The sequence below is a fragment of the Protomyctophum parallelum genome (genome assembly GCF_964188405.1).
Source record: "Protomyctophum parallelum genome assembly, chromosome: 17".
Lineage (NCBI taxonomy): Eukaryota > Metazoa > Chordata > Actinopteri > Myctophiformes > Myctophidae > Protomyctophum > Protomyctophum parallelum.
In genome coordinates this window covers 36820323-36843477 of record NC_139719.1, presented here as the reverse complement: position 1 = coordinate 36843477, position 23155 = coordinate 36820323, and the positions used below count along the sequence as shown (strand labels likewise).

The 23155-nt window shown below is 45.6% G+C and overlaps 2 protein-coding genes across 4 annotated transcripts in view; one reads left to right on the top strand and one right to left on the bottom strand.

Moving 5' to 3' along the window:
* Positions 1 to 7956, bottom strand: part of tnrc6ba (trinucleotide repeat containing adaptor 6Ba) — a 28684-nt gene extending 20728 nt beyond the window's left edge. For all 3 annotated transcript variants that reach the window (XM_083788202.1, XM_083788203.1, XM_083788204.1), the window contains exons 1-5: positions 7818 to 7956; positions 5840 to 5926; positions 4888 to 4909; positions 3832 to 4278; positions 377 to 3688 (exon numbers count right to left, since the gene is read on the bottom strand). In XM_083788202.1, coding sequence (XP_083644328.1) covers positions 377 to 3688; positions 3832 to 4278; positions 4888 to 4909; positions 5840 to 5896 — 3838 coding nt within the window. In that variant the 5' untranslated portion in view covers positions 5897 to 5926; positions 7818 to 7956. The remainder of the gene's footprint in view (positions 1 to 376; positions 3689 to 3831; positions 4279 to 4887; positions 4910 to 5839; positions 5927 to 7817) is intronic.
* LOC310875113 (putative endonuclease 4) lies at positions 7826 to 13721 on the top strand. The gene is made up of 9 exons (XM_083788205.1): positions 7826 to 7956; positions 8767 to 8960; positions 9363 to 9572; positions 10727 to 10909; positions 11018 to 11149; positions 11371 to 11475; positions 12198 to 12327; positions 12704 to 13467; positions 13580 to 13721. The coding sequence occupies exons 2-8, from the start codon at positions 8768 to 8770 to the stop codon at positions 12762 to 12764; spliced, it is 1014 nt and encodes a 337-aa protein (XP_083644331.1). The 5' UTR covers positions 7826 to 7956; position 8767; the 3' UTR covers positions 12765 to 13467; positions 13580 to 13721.
* Positions 13722 to 23155: the final 9434 nt, after the last annotated feature.

Below are 23155 nucleotides of genomic sequence, written 5' to 3'. Positions count from 1 at the left end.
TGTGATACAGCTGCACCCTCTGGTGGCGGGTGGGTGGTGTCACAGCGTGACACATACAGACAGACAGACAGTTCTGCCTGGGTTACATAGTAATGGCTCATTGCATTCGCAATAATAAAGGTCTGCTCAAGGCAGAGGGTGAAGCATCTTGGTTTAAGTTCTAGTTGGACACCACTGTGGCGGGTTCTAACCTAAGCAACCAGCAATAGAGCGGATAGCATGTTGCCGTGTAGTACAGAATAATCTATTCTAGGTGAAAAGTGCTTCCTTTAAGAACTTAAGTTTATTCTAGATTTAACTACATTAACATACCCATACCCACCCAGTCTGTAGCTGCTTTCAAGTTCAAATTAATGTACACAAAGTTTTCCCTTACCCATAGCCGATGCTTTCCCAGTGTTAATGTCCCTGTTCCCCACAAGAACTGATGACTGTCTACTGGGCTGTTGCTGAACTGGAGGCCCATGCTGTTGCTGCTGCTGTTGGTGGTGCTGCTGCTGCTGTTGGTGCTGCTGTTGTTGGTGCTGTTGTTGTTGGTGCTGTTGTTGTTGGTGCTGTTGTTGTTGGTGGTGCTGCTGCGGTTGTTGGTGTTGCTGTTGTTGCTGCGGTGGTGGTGGTGGTGGTGGTGGTGGTGGTGCCTGTCCTTGCTGGATTCCTTGCTGGCTTTGCGCTGGCGTCTGTTGGCCGGCGGGGGCGCCGTTCTTATCCCACAAGTTTACCTGCTTGTTGCTGTAATTAGTTGGGTCTCCCCACGCTGACGTTCCATCATCAATCTCATTCTTTCTGCTTATGGACTGCGGTGAGGGTTCTTCCCAACCGCTCGCATCTGATCCGCTACAACCACCTCCCCCTCCTCCTCCTCCTCCTCCTCCTCCTCCGGGGGTGGGCCCGGAGGTCCAGCCTGAGCTTTGGTTCTGATTCTGGGCTTGGGAGGCAGGCTGCTGCCGTCCCCAGCTCCCTTGCATAGCCCCTTGGTCCGGCATTTGCTGCTGATTGCTGGGCTGTGATTGTTGCTGTTGCAGTGGTGCCTGCGGGCCTTTGATTGAGCCCGGCTGGCTGTTTGGCATCTGTTGCATTTTGTTTCCCCCTGCGCCAGCATTCCCTCCAGTCCAACTCTGATGTGGTTTGGACCCCTCTGTATCCCCAACTCCCCCCACCCCACCCCCTCCTCCTCCCCCTGTGCCTCCGGCTCCCCAGGTACGTCGAGGACCTGTTTCGTCCCAGCTCCCCCACGTACCCACGTCCGAATTCCCACCCGAGTTTCCTCCTCCTTTCCTCTCATCACCCCATCCTCCACCTCCTCCACTATTTGATTTGGGCTCTCGCTCACCCCAGTCACCGCCTCCCCCACCCCCACCCCTCTGCCCTGACCCCCAGCCTCTTCCACCTCCTGCAGGACCTGGTCCTGCACTGTCTCTTCCCATCTCCTTCCACCCCGAACTCCCTTTCTCCTCTTGACTCGCTCCCCAGCTTCCACCGCTTCCACCCCCAACACTTCCACGTGCTGGGTTACCCTGTTGTCCAGCATCCCCCCAACCTCCTCCATTTCCTGCTCTATTGCTTCGCCACTCCTCGTTCCCCCATCCTTTTGAACCTTGGCTTTCCCCGGCCACAGTCCCTGCCCCACCATTTCCACCCCAACCTGTAGCCTTCCCCTGCTGGGTATGTCCCTGTCCCCCTCCTGCTCCCATACCAGCTCCAGTGGTCATTGACCCAGATTGTGAGACGCCAGGATTTCTCATGTTGGAGCCTGAAGGCGGTGGGCCCCTCCCAGACAGAGAGGCCCCACTACTGCTACTGTTGCTGCTTTCCCAACCGTCTCTGGAACCCCCAGCTGATGGGGAGGGGACCAGGGAAGGATTGATGGCCCCTGGGCCCATCGGATCTGTGCTCGGGTTGCCAGGAGCACCGGAATACTGAGACGAACCGTGAGAAGACGGTGGGTGTTTGGACGAAGCTGATGACGACTTACTTCCCCTGCCTCCTCCTCTGTCTGTGTCAAGGTCCCACGATGTGTTCTGTCGTATCTGGGTCTGGCCCCAGCCGGTGTTGGACAGAACTCGGGGGTCCAGGTCAGGCCGGCTAAGCAGGTCCTGTAAGGCAGCTTCAGCATTGGGCGGCGGCGGGAGGTTGGAACGTTGGAAACGGTGGCCGCTGCCGTTTCCTGCCCTGGAACTGGCTCCTCCGCTGGATGATGATCCTGCTCCTCTTCCTGCCGCGCCTCCTCCCCCCTGACTTCCAGCAACACCCCCCCCGCCCCACTCCCCCGTGTCTCCTTCAGCCTTCTGATTGTCCCAAGCTCTGGTTGCAGTGGCAGCCATGTTAGGGGCGGAGGTAGTAGTGGTGGTGGTGGTGGTGGTGGTGGTGGGGTTGCCACTGCCAGTGGTGCTGCCTCCGCTACTGCTGCTGTTACTGCTGCTAGCACCAGCCAGCCCCTCCCCTACTGGATTACTTCCCGCCACAACACTGGAACTCCCACCCCAGTCTCCACCCGACGCCCTTTCACCTCCTGCCCCTGATGACCCCCACCCTCCCTGAGAAAACCCGGTGGTTTGACTAGTGACCCCCGCGCTTCCAGCACCACCCCAGGAGGCATTACCGGCACTTCCACTCCCAGGACCTGGATACCCCCAGCCAGAGGTACCGTTGTCCCCTTCAGCAGTTCCAAATCCTCCTACCCCACCACCTCCTGCCTCCCATCCATCAGTCCTTGAGGCACCCGTTTTGGAATTGGCAGCAGGGTAGGAAGGCTGGCCTCTCCACGAGGTGGTCTCTCCCCCACCACCGACTCCTTCTCCTCCACAGTCCACTCCTGCACCTCCGACCCCACCCTCCCCTCCCCCTGGCATTTTTGGTCCGACTACTCCACCCTCCCACGCCCCCCCGACTTCTCCCATCTCTCTGTCTCTGGATTGCATTTGGTGAAGTTGGTGCTGATGGGCGTTTGATTGATTCACAGATAAGGATGGGTGACCCCCCAGCACCCCGACCGCTGCCGCTAACCCTGTTCCCGGCTCGAGGCCCAGGGAGGAGGAGGCAGGGTTGTTGGCAGACAAAGATCCCCCGGGGCCGCCCTGGTGATGGTGGGAAGATATTGGACCTCCTTCCCCTGTGGTGACAGAGCCATCTTGCTGCACCAGGGAAGGCCAAGCCGAAGGGTTGGCATTTGGGTTGAAGTTGGCACCTGGAATCCCACTAGTGCCATCGACGGGGCCACTGGCTTCGTGGCACCCTGGCACAGCGGGGACTTTGGAAAGTGAGGAAGGCTGCTGCTGCAGCAGCAGTGGCCCCGCTGCGGCTGCCGGACTCCCCCCTCCGAGATGATGATCCTGGGAGGCGGCCTGCCCGCCCCACACCACCCCACCGGACGACTGCATACATTCATTGGGCAAAGAGAACGAGGAAGTTGCTGAGGATTGGTTGGCAGAGGCACTGACGCTTCTGTTCACAGGCATTCCGTTGTTGCTGCCGCTTGTCACAGCCGCTGGGGCTCCTCCTACGTCAACACCGGCGATGCTAGGCCACTCTTCCAGGTCATTGCCGTCGACGATCACCTTCTCCCTGCCCTGAGAGGAGGCCTGGCTGCCTGAGCTCACCCCCCACATGGAATTTGCATAATTAGAAGTAGTAGAAGAAGCAGCGACTGATGATGAGGTGAGGGCCAGTGAGGACACGGCTGCACTGGAATCTAGATAACAGAAGTAAATTGTTTTGTGACAAATCAATAGAAAACACAATATTGAATAATCATTAGCTGCAGCCTTAATTCATATCAATGTAATCCTCCACTCTGGAACAACTCAACCTCTTGAATCATGACCAGACACTAACCTGAGGATGCAGCCATGTTTGGATTGGAGCCATCCACACCTCCTCCCCCTCCCAGCAGCATGGAGGACAGTGGCGGCTGGCCCCTCTTCAGTAGCACTTTGTGGTCCTGCTGGCAGCGGAATCGCGGTGGCACTTCTCTGGGCATGTAGCGCTGCTGCGCAGGCACCTGGCCACCGCCAGGCACCTGTCCACCACCAACACCGCTGTTACTTCCGTTACTGGAGGCACCGCCGAGACCGCCTCCAGAAGAGGAGGAGGAAGAGCCGGCAGTGGTGGAGGGCTGTCCGTTGGCCACTGTCGGGCGTTTAGCATTGTTGCCGCCCTGTGTTGGAGGCGAGAGGGCGGCGGTGGCCGGGGAGGGGGAGGCGGACGGGGTGGGTCCAGGGCTGGGGGAGGCAGAGCTGCTCTGGGTGACTGGAGACTGGGCTGATGCCGGCTTGGTCAGGTCTGGCATTGCAGAGAGAAGAGTGGAGGGTTGAATACACACACAGCTCTTTGTGTTCGTTTCTATAGCGTACCCTGATGCAGTAGGGACTTAGTGCAACATCAATGGAATTTTGGGTAACAAAGTCCCCAACAGCCAAGTCAGCTTCACTAATCAGATACAGGTCAAATGTTGCTTGCATGAAAGCCTATCCTAGAGCTGCTGTTGGTCAAAGATGGGGGTACCTCTAAATGTTTCCAACGATCATGGTGCATGCATTTCTGCACCAGAGAAACATCCCCTCTCCGATGCCATAGTTAAAATGAAATCATTCTGTAATAGTGAATTTCCAGGAAATGTAATAATTTTTGTCCAATTTGGTTTGGGAATGACATTGAAAAGAGATACGAGGCAACAAATCAATGTAAGTTAAACAGGGGAATCTAACATCTATCTTTATGTAGCAAGCAGGACTGGTGATTGCACAGACTAACTTATAACCTCAGCAAACTCCCTTTCCTAATCCAAAGAGGAAAAGAGCAGATTTAGAGTAGGTATAAGAGAGAACCTTTCTGAAAATACCAGTTAAACAGTGAAGTCAGACACAAAAACATCACTCTGCTGCTGCTTACCTTTATTTTTTTGCTCTGCAACCTGAAACAGACATGATAAAGAGCATATTAACTACTAATTAATCATTACGAAAGACACAGCCACTGTGAACGTGGTCAATTTCATTCATCCAATAAATACTTCCACTTTTTATTTATTAAAGTTAGCTAAAGCAAACAGGCCAGACAGGAGAGAACTTGAGAAACATGGGAAAGAGTCCAAGATGTGGTTAGAGTGGGGCGGGGGACTCCAGCCAATGTGTGCCAACAACAAATCATCTATTCAAGATCCCACAGTTGTCCAGACTTGTTGCGTTTTTATAATAGCACTGGTAGTTACTTTCATAACTAATGTGAGGTACGATTCTGTGGTGTTCATGTTTTATTTCTGGTTCTTCGGAAATCTAGACCTGAGGGCTAGTTCACTTTTCATTGATGCACAAAGTAAACTTCTCAGACCTGCCTTCATTGCCTTTTCACGGTACCCTATGGTGTGTACATTTTCAAATTTATAGTAAACAAGTAACCTAATTCCATTCATTCTCTTTTTCAGTCATTTATCTAGGAATCTGTGGTGATATTTTGAATATTAACTGAAAATTAAAAGAGCATATAATGCAAACTATAATTCAGAATTAGGAATGGGGAACCGTTGTGTGCAATGATATATATAAATATCTTCTTTTTAAAAAGGGCAACTTTCTGCCATTTTATTAAGAACAACGTTGAAATCGGACACCCAATGTGTCGTGTGAGAGCTCACTCTTCTCTCTGATTTGCCAGCCGTACACAAAAAACATTGTTTTAAGTAGGCAAGCAGAAAATCTGTAGCTGTATGTACTGTATGATGGTAACTGAAGGTACTCAACCATCGATTTTGATCGTGGTCTGTTGAGAGAATGAAACCAACAACTCACAAAAATTCTAAATAGAGATTAAGAAGCCTTCAATGGTGAAGAGCGATTGCACTCACCTTCTGAGAGGTTTCCCTTTTCCTTTTGTCGTCTTTTTTCCTTTTCTTGTCTTCCATGAACTACTGCTCCTGTCCCGATTCTCCTTTCTGGAGGTGAAGTGGGGGGAATCACACATAATTTGGCTGTAAGTCTACTGTCTGTGTATATTCTGAATTATATAATGTTGTAGTCTTTCTAATTCTTTGCATGAACAGCTTATATCTGGCAATAGTGTTCTTTTCAGTACAGCTTTATTGTCTCGCATGTACAATTTGCCCTACAGCAGTAATAAAACGGCAACCGATTGTGTTTCTGTTTCCTGATACTTCATACACGGCAAAGTCAGTGTTAAACAAAAAAAGGGGCATGAATCATGCATGCTCAGATCAACATGACTTAGTCTTTACATTGCCATAAGCCTCAACTCAAGTGCAGGAGCTACAATGTAGGCTACTCTACTGCATGCTTGACGGAATTAATCAGCCACCTGTGCCCCTTGAGCTACGAATATTGCTGTGCACGTGGGCAATACACAATACACAGTTACACACAAACATTATCCTCATTTTAAGTGTTCAGAAAATTGTAAGCTGATGATCCTTTCTTTTAAACCCACAAGGCAGTTACATCTTGTCATGAGACTTAAGGGATAAAGCCTGTTTAGCAAATAGTTTACTGTACACAGTTCAGTTACATACTTAAATTGACCAACACAATATATGAAAGCTATACACATAATTTGTATTGGCTCTGAAAGATTGTGACAGCTGGATGACAGTGGATGTACCACAAAGCGTTCTGTGAACTTCTGTCTTGTACATGTATAATAATCCCTCTAAGCAGCAAGCAAATACTGCATTGTCACTGGGACACACACAATATATGAATGTGCTCTAAACCATTCCCAAGAATGCTGGATGTGACATGCTGATCAATTAACCTGTGTGTGGAGTCTGAAGATCTTGACATGCTATTGTGTTGTAACACAACATAATTATCAAGACCTGATGATGCCTGTGTCATCCATAATTTTGATTCATGAGCAGTATCATCTCACCAAGCTGACGTATTTGCATTAAACAAAACTGGCATCTTGTCTGCATTTCTGATGGTTCTGGCTTTCAAGCACAGCGCAGAGCTTAGGTGTGACACACAAGCCATCTGAGAATTGAGAACTGTCAGTGAAGGTCTGCCTTCAACAATGGCCAATTGCCCTCCCTCCAAGCACTAGACTTGGCCAGCTAATGTTACCCGTTTTCGTCATTATTGTGACAAGCTTCACAGCCACAACACTAACTACCCGGGTTACCTATATCAGTTTACCTGGATTGGGGCCGTTTGACATTTGAAGCCATGCATGATGGCATGGCAAAAATGGATGTCAAACACAAGCAGCCATGAACTACCGTTATTTAGCCATGGTAGTGGCATGGTTGTTACTGTACTCTACTGCGTACAGGGTTTATAGACATGGGATCATAGTACTTTTAACAGCTACGGGCTGATGATGATAACCTGTCATAATAATAATTGGTGTTTGCATGTCGTTTCGTTTACGATCTAGGATGTGCAACCGTTACGTTACCCAACAAAATAAAGACGCATTTCACAGAGGAAATCGTTTGACACGGAAAGGAATGCTTGTTTTAATACTTTACTGATTATTTAAAAACTCAAGCCTGGCGTACAACGTTACCGTGATGTACATTATTCATCCACTAAATGTCTTCTGCTAAAACAACTATAAATGCTACGTCAATGCTAAAGCTAACGAGCTGCTATGCCAAGTTGCACTTGCTGTAGCAGCTAGGCTACAGCTGCAGGTTAACGACGTTAGTTTAGCTCGCGCACCACTGGCATTTCACATCAGAGATTGCATCAGAAAGAAAATACTAATTTAAAAATAGTCGATGGTGTATAGCTGCGCGTGCACCCACACAATCGAACGGTTACGCGTTTTCTGTGCTATATAGAAGGGGGTTAACAGTAGGTACTCACCCCAGGAATCACATATGAAGAACAGCTAGCGGGCTAAGCTAGCTGTGCTAAAGTGCTTCAGTGCGATATTTCTTTGAGCTTTTTGAGGCATTCGTCGTCGAGGCTACAAGAACAGCGACGCCTGAGCAGGATTAATCAAGTAAGTGGCAGAATACACGAAATATACTCTTTCATAAGCTACTGGTTCGTAAATAAGTACTAAACGTTGCGTTACGGTGATACTAGTGTAAACCTTTTTTTAATGTGCAGAAGAATTTTGAATTTCAAAGCGCTGTGGAGTCAGTTGGCTGACGGGCGGCCATTTTGCTGCTCAGCATGAAGTGTCTCCAATGGGCAGCTAGAGGCGACTGAGAGGAGGAAACCCTGTGACTGGCTGCTGGGTTGTACCATTATGGATGAGGTTATAATAACAGTTCTAAACACTGAGAGCCAGGATACCCTGGGTAAGACCACTGTGGGTGAGGTTAATAACAGTTGTGGAGACTGACAGGGAACCCTGTGACTGGCTGAGTGGCTGCTGGGTTACACCATTATGTATGAGGTTATAACAGTTCTGAACACTGAGTGGTCTTACCACTGTGGGTGAGGTTATAACAAGTTGTAAAGACTGACAGGAAACACTGTGGGACTTGAGGGATGGGGGAAAAAAACAAAAACATTTTGACCTTCTCCAAATATGGAGACAGACAGTCTACTCTACATGTGCATTAAATTAAATATGTGACTTATGACCTTCTGAAGACATCAGAATGTACATGGCAGAAGTTGTAAAGTAGTAGTGAATAGTGATTCTCAACCTTTTTCATTTCAAAGGCCCCCGGTTTGATATGTATTTAGGTCAGACCTCCATTTGATAAAATGTCTCTGGGTCCCCAATCTACACTGTAAAAAGAGTGTGCACTCACTCACTCTCTCCAGTGCCTGATTGTGATTGTGACTTATGTTATAGCATGGCTCCAAGAAAGAAAGTAGCAAGGACACCGAAATCAGTGGAGTATATAGTAGATTCCGATTCAGAAGAAGAGGAGAATGACACTCGGGCAGCATGTGAACCCACCGAAGAAGACACAGAAAAGAGGCGAGAGCTTGAAAGAGGTGACAGAGGGAGTAAAAAATACATTGGAGCTCATGTTGCCGTTAAAGGTATGTTTTTCTTATTGTCATCATGAATCACACACATAACGCACATTGAACACCTATAATATTGCAGCTAATGCAACATTGTGTGACTCAACTTGCCATCTCTTACCTTGTGATCCATAGCAAGGACACCGGAATCAGTGGAGTATATAGTAGATTCAGATTCAGAAAAAGAGGAGAATGACACTCGGGCAGCATGTGAACCCACCGAAGAAGACACGGAAAAGAGGCGAGAGCTTGAAAGAGGTGACAGAGGGAGTAAAACATACATTGGAGCTCATATTGCCATTAAAGGTATGTTTTTCTTATTGTCATCATGAATCACACACATTGCACACCTATAATATTGCAGCTAATGCAACATTGTGTGACTCAACTAGCCATCTCTTACCTTGTGATCCATAGATGGGATATGGAAAGCAGTGCAGGCCTGCAAAGATCTTGGTGGCCGTAGTTTTGCTCTCTTCCTGGGCTCCCAGCGGACATGGAAGAGGCCTCCCTTGAACCCCACTGCAGCAGCCAAGTTTCAAGAGCAATGTAAACTTCAGGGGTTTGACCCAGCTCACATTCTGCCACATGGATCCTACCTGATGAACTGTGGGTCTCCTAAATTAGGTGTGTGTGATAAATAATGTTACTTTACTAGTCTACTCTCTCCCTCTACGCTTTTCAGGGCAGCCCAGATAATTGTGCATTTGTGCACGTTATTTTGCAATTTTAAAAAGGAGTGCTCAGTGGAGTGCAAATCTGCACAAGGAGGCAGACCCCTACCTCCTTCCATCATTGTGTGTGTGTGTGTGTGTGTGTGTGTGTGTGTGTGTGTGTGTGTGTGTGTGTGTGTGTGTGTGTGTGTGTGTGTGTGTGTGTGTGTGTGTGAGAGAGAGAGAAGTCACAGGGCAATGGAGGGAAAGGCTATGAATGCTGATCATTACCGTAATGCCTTGTGTTAATTACTTTTGTACAGGGCCAGACTGGGAACACAAATCAGGGTGGGAAATTGGGAATGTAAATGTCAACGGCCCGTCCAAATTCACATAAAATACAGAAGTTACAAAACATTAGGACGTATAATTGACATTCATGTTAACAATGTCTTACACAATAATCCCCCTCTCTCATTCTCTTGCTCATCTTTATCTAACCTTTGCCCACATTTAATTTGTCAGCATGCCATGTAATGATTATTTTGCAAAAGATTATGATGACTGCAGTTCTTTTTGATCAAAGTTTTTTTATTAATGTTCACACGAAAATATTATACAACATTTTTCTAACTTTTTTATTTATTTATTTATTCCCCTTTTTTCCCTCCTCCCCCCAGAGTTCCCGCTCTGAAAGAGCCACAACCCCGGTATCTTGCACCATAGGAAATAAAAGGCACATACAAATATACATAGACATAATAGAAGACTAATAGAAGTATGCAAACAAATAATAATAATACAAATAAATTACAGTAGGGTCAGTGTAATAAGTTAAGGATTGTTGATGTCAGCCGCGTTCATCCTCTCAATGTGTGTCAAAAAAGGTTGCCAAATGGTGTAACATTTTAAAGCACCGGCGTACCCTCTTGTGGAGTAGCGAATGTCAGATGATGTAAAACATCATTAACCCAAGATTTAAAGGTTGGTGGTATTTTCTCGATGACTGCAGTTCTAATGCATGATTATTAGTTTTGATGACTAGGTCTGTATGGCTGCAGCAGGTATTCCAATGAAAATATTTCATTATTGCTCATATTGAATGTACAATCCACATATTCCATGCAGATGTGTTTACAAAAAGCCAGGCTTTGCTGATAGATGAGCTGAGTCGGTGCCATACCCTGGGCCTCCACCTGTGCAACTTTCACCCTGGCTCTTCTCTAGGCACCATCACTACCAAAGAATGTGTGGAGAAGATCGCAGGGGCCATCAACCACGCCCACCAGCAAGTGCCTACTGTGGTAACAGGTACTATATAGTAGTTGGAGGTAGAAGGTAGCATTACTTAATTAGTGCTACTTACAGTAATTCTGCCCTACAAAAAGAGATAACTACTTGGAACTGTTGTGTTGTCAGTGATAGAGAACATGTGTGGCCAAGGCCATACTGTAGGAGGCAAGTTCTCTGAGCTGAGGGACATCATAGACCGGGTGAAAGACGACACCAGGGTAGCAGTATGTCTGGATACCTGCCATGCCTTCGCTGCAGGTGAATGAGTGAACCCCGAAATGAATCCCTCTGTATGTGACTCTACATCTTATATAAGTTAGCGAAATGTATTTTACAGTATTTTGAAGCTAGAAGTGCCATTCTAAAATTATATCACCATTTCCCCCTAAAATATTATGTACTCCTTCGTAATCTGCCATAAGTGCCATTTTGCCATGTATTTGTCTAGCTCTGAATAATAGGTCTCTATGTCATACCAGGATATGATCTTTCTGCTGAGCACGGGGTGAAGACTGTGCTGGATGAGTTTGATCAGACAGTGGGACTTCGCTACCTCAAAGCCCTTCACCTCAATGACTCCAAAGGTACACTTTGACTATAGGGAATGTTTCCTATTGAGTTTCTTACATATAATATATAATTAGAATATATCATTTATTATTTGAGAGGTTCATCTGGTCAGCACATGTTGGGGATTAGCTGTGGTGTGGTGTAGGTACCTGTGGACCTGTCTGCAATGACGTGGAACCAGCCCTCCGCGACCACTTTACTTGACTAACTCAAGTGGTGTTGTACAAACTTGCGTACGATGTGGGAAAGAGTTCTTTACAATTGGTTGAATAGGATCCATACCCCACAAGAAAATGTAAAGTGGCATTGTAGCAAGGTCGCATGAATTCTCTGCAACTTGTGCTCACATTTTCCCTCTAAGCATCTTTCCACATACACAGTCTGATAATCTTCGGAGGAGCTGTTTGCTGAGCTGATTTAATCAGGCAGCTCGCTGACATCAGTCAGGTACCATCTATGAATGTACTGAGAATTCACCTGCTTAACAGGTGAATTCTCATATCAACTGTGCCAATGTAATAATTTACATGCACAGATATGTAACATAAGTAAACTACACAATAGTGGTTCTCAGCTCTGGTCCAGGGGATGCAGACTACTAGTACCAGGTAAGTTTCTTGCATTCACGTACATTTATTGCATTCACGTTTAGAAACCTTCAGTATAACTCTGGGTCCTCCCACACCGGAGCTGAAAATCACTGCTCAGTGTTCCTGTCCATCTGTGTGATTGACAGGTGCGCTGGGCTGCCACCTTGACCGCCACGAGGACATTGGTGAGGGGAAAATCGGAATTGCAGCGTTCCAAGACATCGTTAACGAACCAAGACTGGAAAACATTCCTATGATTCTTGAGACCCCTGGACGGTGAGTGGGCTGAAGGGGAAAAGGGTCATAGGCCATGAATCTCTTAAGTGGTATAAGTAGGGTCCAAACTTTTGGGAGGAAACTACATCAGAAGGAGTGGTGTGGTAGAAGTCCCCTTTCCATGAATGTATCCTATCAAAAAAATAGTCTCTCAACTTGGTAGCTATCAGACCATATGTCAGGATTTTTAATGTCATTTACCCCAAATGACCAATTACTCTGCCAACACGGTGCAGTAGCCTATAAGCATATAGCCTACCTGTACCATTGTCTCATATTTAACCTTTGTAATGTTTGTATTGACTAGTAATCAGGATGCAAAGCTTATTACAAGACATATTACATTATTTAATTGGTTGTTGATGTGCCCCCACAGGTCAGGATTTGAATATTCAGAACAGATTAAGCTTCTGTATTCCCTCTGTGACACCGAATAGGAATTTTAAAAATCGGAGCACAAGAATTTACTCTGCAACTCCACTGGGTGATGGCCAAGGACCATAGAGGATGGATGGCTACAAAACTATGGAATGAACTCACCATTGCAATCTTCCACCTTAATCTGAAGACTCACCCCTTCAGACGCCACCTTAGCCTGTAGCACTTGCCTTAGCCTCGACGACTTTGCAGGCTTATGCAAAGGCTCAAATGTAATTTAGATAGAATTACGTAGACAGATCAGATATGCCCATACATGTATATTGTTGCCGGTAACCCGGTAACGTAAAAGACAAAATCACACGCATAAACATGATGTCATGGGGGGCACACGAAGTTCATTGACTTGGCTGCCAAATGACATCACAGGGGCACACACAAAGCCAGGAGGCAGGAGGGCTAGCCCCTCCAACGCCTAAAAGAAACCCTCAAAAAAAGATGCAGACTAGTATATAGTGTGTACAGTTTGTGTGTGTGTGTGTGTGTGTGTGTGTGTGTGTGTGTACACTACTGTTAGTCTGATACTGTAGGTTCTTGGTTGTACTTATGTACTTACTTATCCAGACAGTGGCCTTGTGGTTAGAGTGTCCGCCCTGAAACTGGGAGGTCGGGGTTCGATCCCCGGCCGGGTCATACCAAAGACTGTAAAAATGGGACCCAATGCCTCCTTGCTTGGCACTCAGTATCAAAGGGCTTACGCATGTTTCATGATAAATGTTTTTATGTGATGTATTCCCATGCTTTTTTGTTCTTGCTTAATGTAAGTCGCTCTGGATTAAGAGCGTCTGCTAAATGCCTAAATTGTAAATTGTAGGGGGTCAAATCAACTAATTAAATGATTCCCGAGTGTGGCACGGCTGCAGCTCACCGCTCCTTTCATTTCACGTAACGGTAACGTGTGTGATAAATTGTACGAGTCCGAATTTGACTTGATCATATATTTTATGCATTTGATACCTTGTGTTGTTTTGAGCAGTGGTTCCCAAAGTGGGGTCCGCGGACCCCTAGGGGTACGCAACGCATAGCCAGGGGTTTTTTTTTGAGGGGGCTAGTGAATCATGGTGTGTGTGTGTGATATGAAATGTCCAGTGCCTCCCCAAGTGCCACCCCAGTGTCTTCCCTGCAGTGTCTGCCCAGTGCCTCCCCAGTGTCCGCCATGGTGCCTCCCCAGTGGCTCCCCAGTACCTCCCCAGTGTCCCCTGAGTGCCTCCCCAGTGTCCCCCTGAGTGTCTCCCCAGTGGCTGCAGTTTCTCCCCAGTGCCTCCCCAGTGCCTTCCCAGTGCCTCCCCAGTGTCCCCCTGAGTGCCTCCCCAGTGCCTCCCCAGTGTCCCCCCAGTGCCTCCCCAGTGTCTCCCCAGTGTCCCCCTGAGTGCCTCCCCAGTGTCTCCCCAGTGCCTCCCCAGTGTCCCCTCAGTGCCTCCCCAGTGTCCCCCTGAGTGCCTCCACAGTGCCTCCCCAGTGCCCAGCCAAGTGCCTCCCCAGTGTCCCCCTGAGTGCCTCCCCAGTGCCTCCCCAGTGTCCCCCTGAGTGCCTCCCCAGTGTCCCCCAGTGTCCCCCCAATGTCTCCAATAGCAATACAAGAGAAATAATACAAATTAATCTTAATTTATTAATCTTATTAATTAATTATTGAATCAAATTAATTAATAAAAATGTTCAACGCAAGAAGGCCCCCCTGCGGCCTGCGCCCAGCACCATGCCAAAGCTTTTTCCTGCAGGAAACACTGCTTGTGGTTGTAAATATATTGTTATCTGTGTTGCGAGGATGAGGGGGTACCTGGAAAAATATCTACCCCAAAAGGGGTACCTGGTCCAAAAAAGTTTGGGAACCCCTGGTTTAGAGCGTCTGCTACATTTTTTTTCAAAAATGTTTATATATATATTGTACTTATTGTAAAAAGGAGTTGAGTGTTAATAATAAATGTCAATATAAATAAAAGTGTATAGTGCAAATGTTTACACCCAATGTGCTGCTACAGCAATGAACAGAATAAAACCAGTCAAATTAATACCAATTTCCACAGCAGTGACTGCATTTTACCAGTAGATGGCAGTAGGAGTGCATGAATCCCTAGGCCTCATTCCAGAAAGGACTAACTGACATTGACAAATGTGAGGTATGACAATACATTTTTGTCCCTGTAAGGACAAAAACAAAGGTTCTGTACTAAAACATGTCACCAACATATCTATCCCGGGCCTTTAGGTACCTAAATTATATCGGCATACAAGAAATATTTGTAAATAGGCCTATATTTTTTACAGCCTAATTGAGTGCTGTAGGTGGCGTGAATTGGGTTCATCTCTAACACCGCTAACATACACCACATCCTCCATAGCACTAGAAACATTCTCCACCACCCAAGACAAAAAGCTGTTGAATACAGACCATATTATGATGCAGCTGTTGAATTTCCTGGGAGACACCATCTCCAACACACCACTAGACACACGTGCAAGCCCTGGGAGGGGCACCAGGTGACTGTGACACCTACCCGTCATTCCATCCCACCAGCATACACGTGTACACACACACACACAGGTGTCCACATTTAAGAAAACCATATTGCCATGCACAGCATCCAGTTTATATACAAGTTGAGCGCTAACCAAATACACACACATAAAGCAGTGGTTCTCAACTGGCTCCTCACTCTGACCTGAATTTAAAACTCAACTCCTTTAGTCCAGTGTTTCTCAAACGTTTTCATGTGAAGGACTCTCATATTGCTACAATAATATGCCACTGATTTGATTTTGTGTCAGAACCACTATCTGATGATAGTTGTTGACCTGATTTAGAATTGTCTAGGCTAGACTGTTGGTGGGAGGTTATATAGCAGTGGAGAGTGTGAAACGAATGATTGCCACAAGAACTGTGGTCTGTGGAATATGAAATATTTCAGACAGTCACACATGGAACTGAGATAGCTATGTGTTGATGACGGCAAAGACTGCACACTCAAAAGACGTGAGGGTTGTGAAGAGAGATTGGAAGACAGCTTGTCTTTTGCTGGTGTATGGGGTGTGGACTTTACAGTTTGTGCTATGAGAAACAGATATCTTCTCTTGATTCTCAAATGAAAAACCGTGCGTGACATGGCCATGCAAAAATATAAATGAGCCATGGCCCATGATACATCAGCAATGCAACAGTTGGCACTAGGCAGTAAAGCCATGGAGATTCCATCAAGACACTTCTTCCTCTCTTGGAAATACTGTCTTGCCCAATGGAAAAATAAACAACCGAGACAGGGCCATTCTGGACTGTCCAAACACAGTTAGGCCTACACTGTTTTACATGTTTGACAAAGCACAAAAATAAGCATGACAACACACATCAGCTACAGGTTACACGGGATCAAACATATTATTATGGAGTTGTAATTGACCAAAAAAGGTAGTCAAAGAAAGATTAGGTTCACAGAATGTATTTGTGTACAGGTGTCAACAATATAGCTGCAGGGGAGAGAGTAAGTGAGAAAGTGGAGGTTCAGAAAGGCAACTCTTTCAGTTGGGTGTTTTACAAGGGCAGGAAATATAGTGGTGCCTGGCCCAAGAATGTCTCTGTTCTCTGGCTCCACCCACAGGAAATGCCTGTCCAGTCTGTGTGAAGTGTGCAGTATATGCATAAGTAGAAAGAGAAGTCTCCCCTTGGTTAAGACTGTTTGTGTGGCTGGATGGGCAGAGGAATGGAACCCCCATTCCTATACTGGTGCTCTCCCCTTGTCTCAGTCTGATCTAACCGAAACATCGGCAGTGGCATGTTGTGTTTGTACTAGTAGCTGAAGAAAGAACTAGGCTGGCTCAGCTATCTGACAGTTTTATAGACGCCCATCAGAAGGGTTCTTCTGGTGAAGTGAATCGATTATCCACATTAACCCTGGCATCCCTATTCTGGAAATTCAAAACATTTCACCGTTTCAAAAAGCTCACAATGCACCATATAGTATTAAGCGATATTACACTCAATATTACACTCACTCGTCATTAATGCACGTCTGCGGTTCAGAAAGGTACTGCAGAAGTGCATTAATGACGATAAAGAACACCCTTGAGTGTAATATTGCAATTATACAACAGTTACCATTAAAACTAAGATAATCACCGAAAGATGTAGTCACCACGACCCAAGAAACAAGAAACTCTTTTTTTGAGTAGGTGTTCCTTTGCGCTGGTGTAAGGAACAGCAAACTGTTTCAACCAATCAGATTGCTTCGTCGAAACTACCTGTTGTATAATAGGGCTTACCGGTAAGTGTTTAACATAATGTATAGTGACCACTGACCAGTCAGGCAAGCATGGGAAAAAAGGATGGAAATATCTTCTGATAAAACTGGCATTTTCATTGTCTAATCAATTTAAGATGTGTTGTATAAGCTGAACAATTATGCATGTGTACAGAAACTCAGGTCCAGCCATCCCTCTATCTTTCCCCCGGTCTCTCTCTTTCTCTGTCCCTGTGTTATTACATTATGCCGTGAATATTTTCCACAGCAGCTTTAAAGCCCCATATCTAATTATGAAGATCTCGTAAAATACTTCCACATATCTTTGGTTAGAGACCAACGCAGCATCCTTCCAGATTTGGATGAAAGTGTTATGTGATTGTGAATAATCATCAGATGAGGCTTTAGTCTTTTTCAACTTATGTTCATATAAGTGTTCCTCACTAATGCAGATAAAAATTGTATTGTTTGTCTACTCTGTCTGTGTCTCATAGGAGAACTGTGGATACTTCAGAAACCAACAACAATATATATATATATATATAACAACTATATATATATATATATATATATATATATATATTTAGATTTATTTTTTTATCTCGAGAACAATGGTTTCCAAAATAGCATGCCAAATTTCCAGGAATAGAAAGCTTGCACTTTCCAAGTCTACACATTCTTCCAGAAGCCAGTTTTGTATCGTTTTGTAATTAGGTCTGCAGCCCAATTTATCATCCAAATGTATAATGACACTTAAATATAATTATTGTAGACATTGGTGTTCTGTCTTCTATTAGTGATGACATGACAGGATGAATAGACGTTGTAATATAAACTGTAAGATAAATCCTTCTCAATGGACTGATGCCACCTTTTAGCTTATTCATCTGTAATCTCAACCACAGCCAGTCTTTATCTCGGCAGAATAAATCACAGAGTGCACCGCTGCTCCCGTCTAACTATAAGGATACCCCAATGTCTGTTTGCTCCTTAATTTGAATCAAGTCAATGAGCAGGTGAGGTGTTTTTTGTATTGTCCAAAAAATATATATATTAAGATGCTCTGCGGAAAAATAATAAGTGTGAAGTGATTATCACATAGGACACTCCTGTTATGATGCTAAAGGACCCGTTGAAAAAAGCCACTTATTGAACAAACTCAATTAATGGGTGGGTTACTGCGTTAGGGTTAGAGAATGACGTGTGCTGGTCTGACGAGTTGGTCAGGAGAGCTTTTAGGATGGAGTCAGGAAGATTTGTGTTAAACCAATAAAGAGATGCTTGAAAGGATGAGACCAATACAGAACTAGACTAGACATAGAAAGAGACTGGGATTCTGAGACAAAGATTAACCTAGAAACAAAGGGAAAAGGGATGAAGAAGAATGAAATGGAAAGAGACACAGGGAGATGGGATAAAAATTAGAACAGACAGGGTGAAAGAAAGAGAGACAGCAAGGACTGTAGTCTGTATGCGTGGCTTCAGTCCTGAGCCAAACTTTCTCCATCACTGTACCCACAGTATGACTGCTGCATCTGCCAATAGTAGGCTACCACACACACACACACACACACACACACACACACACACACACACACACACACACACACACACACACACACACACACACACACACACAAACTGAAATGCTTCAAGTAATAGGAGCCAATGGGCCAGGGTGGAGTCCCTTTTGCCTTCTCAGTGAAACCTTTCTCTCCCTGCACCACGAAACAGTCCAGGCATCATAAGTTACCTTCAGGGCATGACATTTCACTGTGAAAGCGAAGACGGACCGCAAAAGTGTTTTTGCATTTCATTATAACCTAGACTAGAATGTGTTTCCGTCCTCTCCGTCCCATGGCCTGACACACGGTGCTGGTGAGTGCCCATCTAAAGAGAGAGCAGCTATAAACAAACAGAACGGCTGAAATGGAACATTTATAGTCAGTAGGCACTATCACAAACCAAGGGGGGGATTTACAATAAAATAAAATAAAAGTTGCTTAATGCCATGCTGACGAGTGAGGTCACTGCGGAGACTGTCACAGCTGTAAAACATCAGCTCTATATAAGGAGACCCGCTGTGGTCCAATCTCTCCGTCTTTCTCCTCCTCTCTCCCTGTCCTCTTGTCTCTTTCTTTTGTTTTCTCCTCCTCTCCTTGTCCTGCTGTCCCTTTCTTTTCTCATTTCACGCTCTCTGCCCCTCTCTCTACTCCCTCCTTCTCTTGCTCTTTCTCATCTCTTGTTCTCTCTCTGCACCTCATTCCTCATTCCTTCCAGTTATCCCCCCATTCCCTCTCTTCCTCTTGGCCCAGGGTAAGGAATGCTGCCCAGTGGTGGCTGCATGGGCACAGGGCCATGGAGACAGACATCTACAGCAGCACAGAGAAACATAGAGCCATGGGCACAGGGCCATGGAGACAGACATCTACAGCAGCACAGAGAAACATAGAGCCATGGGCACAGGGCCATGGAGACAGACATCTACAGCAGCACAGAGAAACATAGAGCCAGATTGACACCCTGAAAGAGAGGGGGGGGGGGGGGCATGGTAACAGAAACATTAAAGAGAAGAGAAAAGAAAGATATGGAAGATGAAGAGAACACAAGAGAGACTGAATGAGGAACATGTTTGCACTAACTACACGCTATTGAGCCCTCCCTCTTTACGCTTGGACTGTATTTCTGTGAAAACTATAAAGTCTACAAACTACAAACTGTTAATTATAAACTCCAGACCAGAGGCCCAAACTAATATATTTCTATTGTGCCAAGATTTTCACTTGTTGTCCCGACTCCCAGGTCTGAACTAGTCTGTGATGAGATGGCAACACACAGTAAACTCCAGGTCCCAAATGTCAGAGAATCACTGTACTAAAACACAGAAATACACAGAAGTTAGTTTGCAACTTTATTCACAATAAAGTCCAGTATTGCACAACTGTCTTTTTTACATTCTAAAATATAAACGTCATTCTGTCTGCCCCCTGCTTACAATGACTGACCACAAACACTGCCATTAAGATGCCACGGTGCCCAACATATTCAGTACCCATTACTCTGAGGTGAATGAAAGCACACAGATGCCTTTGTCCCTAAACACACTGCTTAGCGCAATACGCGTCATGTTGACAAATATCTGCCATGTTGTGCTACTTCACTCGTAAATCAGTTGTAAGTCAGATGTTTTTGGTTTGTATGACATGGATGTGCATGTCTCAAACGCCTGCTTGTCAAAGAGTGTGTGTGTGTGTGTGTGTGTGTGTGTGTGTGTGTGTGTGTGTGTGTGTGTGTGTGTGTGTGTGTGTGCGTGCGCGTGCGTGTGTGTGTTAACAAGTATTTACGCAATTAGCATATTTATTCGCTTATAGCACCTGCCCAACTTTGCATGTCTTTCAAACCTTTATATTGGCCATAATGTAACCTTTTGTGATAAGTGTTTGGATCTATTATGTAATGTGCTTTTTTGTGGAGATCCAAATAAAATAATTCAAATGTGTTTGTGTGAGAGAAGCCAGGCGCTGAACCAGTACACTCAGTGTCAGCCTTTCAGGTCAGTCGCCCATACATGGAGACCAAAGGTCATGTGGCCACATTCCAAATAGTATGAACACACACACACACACACACACACACACACACACACACACACACACACACACACACACACACACACACACACACACACACACACACACACACACACACACACACACACACACACACACACACAATGGTAGAAACACTCACAGACTCTTGCATACTCCTGACCTCTATCCTCAGGATCCAACCAATGGCTCACACTAAGTAAACACATATTCTAGATTATATGAGCATCGCTGCTCTGTTGTCACGTTGCAAATGCACAGCCCTGGGGTTTGTGTTCACACACACACACACACACACACACACACACACACACACACACACACACACACACACACACACACACACACACACACACACACACACACACACTTCTGATCCCTATAGCTCCTCGGGCTCATGGCGAGAGCTGAACTGTGAACTCGGACACGCCACCTTTCTGCAGCAGATGAAAGAGACAGGCTCAGGACCAGCATGATCCATGGCTTTACACCGGCTCTAAAGAGAAGCAGAGGAAGGTAGAGATCTGTAGAGAGGTAGCTATTTACAGAACATACGGTATGTGACAGAGCAACGCTGTTTTTTTATGTGTGCTGCTGGGCATGTGGATGTGTTCTGTCTGTGTGTGTACATGTGTGTACACGTGTGTGTGTGTGTGTGTGTGTGTGTGTGTGTGTGTGTGTGTGTCCGTCCAACTGTCCATACCATGCATGTGTATGTGCGTGCGTGTCAGTCTGTCTACCTGCATGCATCTGTAGCTATGTTTGTGAGCGAGAGAGAGAATGTGAGGGCGTTCACACAAGGGCATCTGTGTCCACAAAAAATGCAAAATCTGGAATGATAATTTAACTCCAAGTTCACACATACACATGAATTTCACGCTCCAGATCTTGCAGTGTGCTTGCCTGCTTGCACGGGATCCTGTTGTGCACACGTCTGCGTGCGTTTCAGTGCACACTTCCTGTTTTAGGCCTTGCTGGGACATAAAGTTGGGTCTCACAATAGCCCATTGTCCACCTCTCCCCACCATGCTTCCTGACCACTCAGAATTCACGGAAATAAGGAGCTGCAGTCCAAACAAACACCAACGAGCTACACCTCTCTCCACCCTCTCCTGTCTGTCTCTGTCTCTGTCTCTGTCTCTGTCTCTGTCTCTCTCTCCTTCTCTCTGTCTCTGTCTCTCTCTCCTTCTCTCTCCCTCTGTCTCTCCTCCACCACCATGCCACGGGAGGAACCCTGCGCCCGGAGAGACAGCGCTCCCGCCAGGAAGCTAATCAGAGTCGCACCCCGGCTCTAAAAGACAGTGGCGTGTGCATTTATCAGCCTGTGTGCGTGTGAAGGTGGAATGACGGGTTGTGTGTGTGTGTGTGTGTGTGTGTGTGTGTGTGTGTGTGTGTGTGTGTGTGTGTGTGTGTGTGTGTGTGTGTGTGTGTGTGTGTGTGTGTGTGTGTGTGTGTGTGTGTGTGTGTGTGTGTGTGCACGCGTGTGTGTGTGAGTGGGTGGTTAGGTTGGGTGTGTGCTTTAAAAATAAAATGATGAATGGGGGAATTCCACTTGACCTCCCATCTATTTCTTCCACCGTTTGATGAATAGACAGTACAGTAATCCCAACTCTATATTGTTTGTAAACTTCAGCCCCAGCAGTTTGCACAACTGGATCCTTTCTGCTACTGTACAAATGTCAGTCTTGTCTGTCACAGCTGAATGCTACACACTGCTGCCTTTAGCATGGCACATGCTAGGAGAGTTTCAGATGTTGTACTGTATGTACTGTATATTGTGTTATTGAGGCAATGAATAAGCAATTATGATGCTTTGAATGAATGTAATATGCTTTCTATTGCCTTCATTAAGATGAAACGTATACATGATATAGACTAGTGGATATATTATAAACAGATAACTGATATTGAGTGCATGTGTCATGTTTATACAAACGTTATGGACTTCATGGGCAATGAAAAGCGATGCTTTGAATGTACGCATTTTATTGCCTTCATTAATATTTAATGTATACACTATAGTGCCAGTGGATATATTATGAAGGGATACTGATATATATTATGTTAACAATATTTTATATATTGTAAAATGCATTAACAAAAGCCAACGGTGTGTGTGCATGACATTGGAACTGGTGGAGTGAAGATGACATCTGACAGCGCGTATACTTCTGGAAGGTGAAAGGTTTGCTAGGAGTCAATCAACTCTGTTCCATTTACTGATTCGGTTCAATTCCTTCAAATCATGCTTCAAATACATAAAGCTGTTGCATTTGTATATTATCACAAAACGAACTGTTTCCGTGGAAACCGCTGTAAGGCATTGTGCTGTAACTGCATGGTTCAAATACTCATACTCATGTCAAGCTTTATATGAACCTGCTAGGGCTGTAGCCTGACGTCTTTATTTTAGATTGATTAATTCAGCTTTCACATTTTACCGTCAAGTGAGACAGGCAAACATCTCCTCAGTAAATAAATAGCAGTTAGATAATGATGCGCATCTGTGTCAGTGTTGTTAGCAGAGCTTAAATAGCCTCAAATCTCAAAGAT